This window comes from Bidens hawaiensis, unplaced genomic scaffold (genome assembly GCF_021521415.1).
Source record: "Bidens hawaiensis isolate Kalapana, Puna unplaced genomic scaffold, B.hawaiensis_p1.1 tig00034234_1, whole genome shotgun sequence".
Lineage (NCBI taxonomy): Eukaryota > Viridiplantae > Streptophyta > Magnoliopsida > Asterales > Asteraceae > Bidens > Bidens hawaiensis.
Genome location: NW_027505313.1, coordinates 84,821 through 89,103, shown reverse-complemented (window position 1 = coordinate 89,103; position 4,283 = coordinate 84,821). Strand labels below are relative to the sequence as shown.

At 31.8% G+C, this 4,283-nt stretch overlaps 1 protein-coding gene across 1 annotated transcript; it reads right to left on the bottom strand.

Annotated features, from left to right (window-relative positions):
• Nucleotides 1-844: 844 nt before the first annotated feature.
• Nucleotides 845-3,408, bottom strand: LOC143612311 (transcription factor bHLH162-like). The gene is made up of 3 exons (XM_077086331.1): nt 3,037-3,408; nt 2,392-2,745; nt 845-1,102 (listed from the first exon to the last, which is right to left on the bottom strand). Exons 1-3 carry the CDS (start codon nt 3,160-3,162, stop codon nt 1,025-1,027), a joined length of 558 nt encoding a protein of 185 aa, XP_076942446.1. The 5' UTR covers nt 3,163-3,408; the 3' UTR covers nt 845-1,024.
• Between the last annotated feature and the right edge of the window lie 875 nt (nt 3,409-4,283).

The window sequence follows — 4,283 nt, the reverse complement described above, 5'->3', positions numbered from 1 at the left end:
TATGGATGTTGTGTTCGTTTGAAAAGGTAAAATGAGGAGTAGAGTCTTGAGCCCTTAGATTATTTGTTGTTGAAGCCGGCATGTGAATTCATTCAATCGTATTGTGCCACATGACGCTGACTGTGCCCAACCCTTCAACCTTTGTCGATCGCGCCAGTAACAGTGAATTCACCCCGTTGTCGTAAACCCTTAAAAAGGAAAAAAAAGAGAAGAATAAAATTTGTAATTATCATACACACATAAGACCGTGTGTAATTAATGGAGTCCCTATGTATGCGTTATGTGCCATATGGACATACGTCACCATAGGACCTTTATGGCTTAAATGGGTGTATTAGATGAAGCTTATTCAAATCATTACCTTATTATTATTTTATTATTATATTTTATCAAAATGAAAAAAACAATAAACCAACAACCAATCAACTTCCACCATTCTCTCCCTTCCGACGCTATGTGGGAAGCGCAACCCCCCCCCCCCCCGGTAGCACTCGTAGCACCCAGGGGGCGGTGTTCCCGACGCTATGGGGGATCCATGAGGTGGGGTAGCGCCCCACTCACGCGTGGTCAAAAAGTATATGAACCTATAAGAGGGTGTATGAAATTACAACCCCAAAATAAAATCACATTTCGTTTGAAAACATATACATGATTCAGAGTTTAGACTAATAAATAACTGGTTTTCTAGGGACACCCCCAATATAAAGCTATACGGTTGCCTAAACAGGAGACCTATACGCCCGCCTATACGCACCGTACAAACCTATATGGGGGCGTTTAGGGGGTGTCCTAGTAAAGCACATATATAGTAACGCAACAGACACCACATGCCCACATGTAATGTTATTTCTGAATAGGGTTTCATAACATGTCTGAAAAGCAGATATCTAATAATTTGATAGATGGATGGTAAGGATATATTCCAATTAGTGTTGATAAAGATATTGAATCCCAACCATACATAATTCCACTAAATTGTTCCAAACAATTAAAGGGTACAAAAGTAAGCAATGCAGTATAAAGATCAGATGCCGTACACAATGTTGTTCAGTTTCTCTATGATCCTTGAAACACCATTCTCCGAGGCATAACTCTCTCCAATCTGTAGATTTAAACAGCCCAATTAAGACATTGAATAATGCACAAACATGTTTTAAACTAATCCACGAAGTCAGCATGTAAGATATTAAAGTCTTATTGTACGTCAATGTGATGCGATATATATCTTCTCAAACTCGTTAAAGTGAGGCGATTCAGACTTTGTACTTAATCATAGCAGAATAACCTTATAAATGTGTTAAACGGTATTTTTTACATTAAATTTAAGAGATTTTTTATGTCCAAAAGAATAACAATACTGTAAAGACCAAAATCTACAATGTTCGATTCATTTTTTATTCAATTAAAAAGAACTGTATTTCAAAAGGAAAATATAAAATATAATACTTGACAAGTAATTGTTAATGCATGAGTTAAAATTAACAATACCAAATATCATAATATATGTAGTTATGACTTATGATGGTCAGTTTAATTTTTAGTTATACAAGTTAAGATGGTTGGTTACATCTTCAAAAAGATGGGCGTAATTTTAAGATCACTCAAGAAAACTATATATTTCACATTTCAAAAACTCTTGGCTCTAAATTCAAGGTAAGCTCAACATATGCAGATGCCTAAAAGTCTAAAACTAATTAAAATTTTCAAAGTACAATGTTTTGGTAGAAAACTCATATTTTTATTGTTTTTATGCGTATAACTCTATAGCATGTCCAGTTAGTGAGTTACTAAAACACGCTACTTTCAAAATTTCATAATACATAACCCTTATTTTAAATGTCTTTTAAAATTGGAGGTCTAAAGCCTTAGTCTAATTTAGCTTACTCATGAAACAACTATGTCTAAATTATATTATAATACTCTTTGTATTATAATTTTAGTGGTATTAGAGCTTAAACGTTTTATATGACTAAATTATTTCAGTTTGCTTGTTTAAATCATGCACCGACGCTAACTTTAGAAACGAAACCACAATACAATACTAATATGCGGTGTAGAAGAAGAATGACGAAGAAGAAAGAATGAAACTCCAACAACAAGATCATTAACATTTTGCTCTCCTTATCATAGATGTTCTTAATATCATTTGTACTTTTTTTTTAATCTTTCATTGATTGAAACCAAAGTTTAGTTTGAGAGCACGTGTTAAGTAAATCAACCATCATAATATTTACTTATTTATGATGGTTGATTTTTATTTAGTTTAGTTACTAGAAGGTACAAGTTAAGAAAATTAGTTTCCGTATATGCCACAATTTTATAAAAATTAGTAGAAAATTTATTATTATATCTATTATCTATATACGACTGTAAACAAATAAAAGGGTATACCTGGGCATGTATGGTATGAACAACAATATCGTTAATAATCGAAAAGCTAGCATTGACGACATCAAAGCCTTCTTCATGAATCACACGAATGGTTTCACTAAACAATATATGAAAATCAACACCAGTGATGAGAATTGCTTCAAGAGCTGATCCGACTTCACGAACATCAATCTGTGGCGTTCTTTGCTGCCCTGCCATCAAACTCGAGCTTTGGCTTTTCTTGTCATGATTCATTTCCAATTTCTTGATCTGTGTCAAGTTATCCTTTTCTTCTTTCATCTTCTCCAGTTGTACTTGCAATCTCTTGATGTAGTTTGCAGCTTCTTGTAGTTGATCTGGTAGTGATAACATATCCTGCAACATTATATAGCAGAAAACTTTAAATGACTTAGTTTTGCTATCTAGAAAGGGTTCCCGGTGCAGCTTGTTACCTGTTGCTTGTTTGCCTTCTGTTTCGATTTAAACGTTACTCTTTAATGAATGGTAATTTAACAATAATAAAACTTCAAGAGTACTTAGCCTTAAAACATCAAGATGAAACCCAAAAAATTTCATGGTTACATATCCTAATTTTTGTATAATTTTATGTATATAGATTGATAATGTAGATTAAGATAATATAGAGAGAGGGAGAGAGAATAAAACCCTAGATGAGTCATGAGGAACAAGAGAATGGAGCTTGGAGTAAAGGGCTTTCATGTGAATCCTTCTGTTTTTCTCAATGGTTCTTCTATCAACCCTAGAAGAGGATGAACTAGGATTGCATGCCATCACTTCTGTCACACTTTGTCTTCCTCAAACGAATGGATCTTTACCTGTTTTTTATAGCTTCAAATCTATGGTTTTGTTCACTATGATTGTGATTGGTCCTCTTTATAATAATAGTAAACATAAACACCCAAGAGAATGATTTATTAAAGCAAGAAAATGCAAATCCGTTATACACGACGTTTCTTGATAAAGCACTTTTTGTGGGATCCACGTGCATCAAAAATTTTTTTCCAACAAGTTTATGGTTAGTGATCCTTGATACACAATTACACATTAATTAGTGTGTTTTGTGAAATTATAGTTGTGGTTTATTTAATTTTATTTTAGATATTTCAAAATACAAAAATATACATATATTTAAATTACATTTATATATATACACACATTAAAATCCTTTTTTTAAATCATTTAAATTGTGTACGTATTTTTCTTTAAAATATGTATATCAGTTAATACTCTTTAATAAAAAAACATACAATATTTTATCACGTGTCATTTCCATCTTAATTCTTACATTTTAAAACCAACTAAATCCTTTAAAATTATTCATTACTATTAAATTGTTTACTGATAAGTATTGTACTAACTTGAAGAACAAAATAACTAAATAAATAATTAAATTTTTTTAAACACTACTATACAACTACGATCTCTTAACGATATATGATAAGTTTCTTTTCTTCTTTTTTTTTCTTGGTATTTTGGTTAATTATTAAATATTAATTTTTAATCAATTACACATTCGGTATACAAGACTCTATATAATATTTACAGAGGATAAATACTTTTAAATAATTATGTTCCCAACCCAACAACCAAAATTTGTTTCCCATTACGGGGAAAAGACCATTTTAGCCCTCCGTGTGTAAAAAAAATACCCCTTAGCTTGCCGCCATTAATTTGAATTTTGTTTTTAGCAAAGCAATACTCGTTATTCTTTATGGTGATAACCTAAAAATAAATGGTACTATGAAACGCTCTCAAACATGCCTTAAAAGGAAAAGTGGTTAGTGGTACTACACACTAGTACAAACGTATAAAGCTAGTCTGGTTATATTAGTAAGGATAACATGGAAATATAATATTGGAATCCTTTACGAGACACATATATGACAAACAAA

Bases quoted from the DNA above. Each gene is read 5' to 3' on its own strand.
- LOC143612311 (XM_077086331.1), bottom strand. From the start codon at position 3,162: ATGGCATGCAATCCTAGTTCATCCTCTTCTAGGGTTGATAGAAGAACC. The intron at 2,746-3,036 runs GTTTTATTCTCT...ATAATGTTGCAG, and splicing joins TTCCTCATGACTCATCTAGG to GATATGTTATCACTACCAGA. The intron at 1,103-2,391 runs GTATACCCTTTT...TTAAATCTACAG, and splicing joins TTCATACCATACATGCCCAG to ATTGGAGAGAGTTATGCCTC.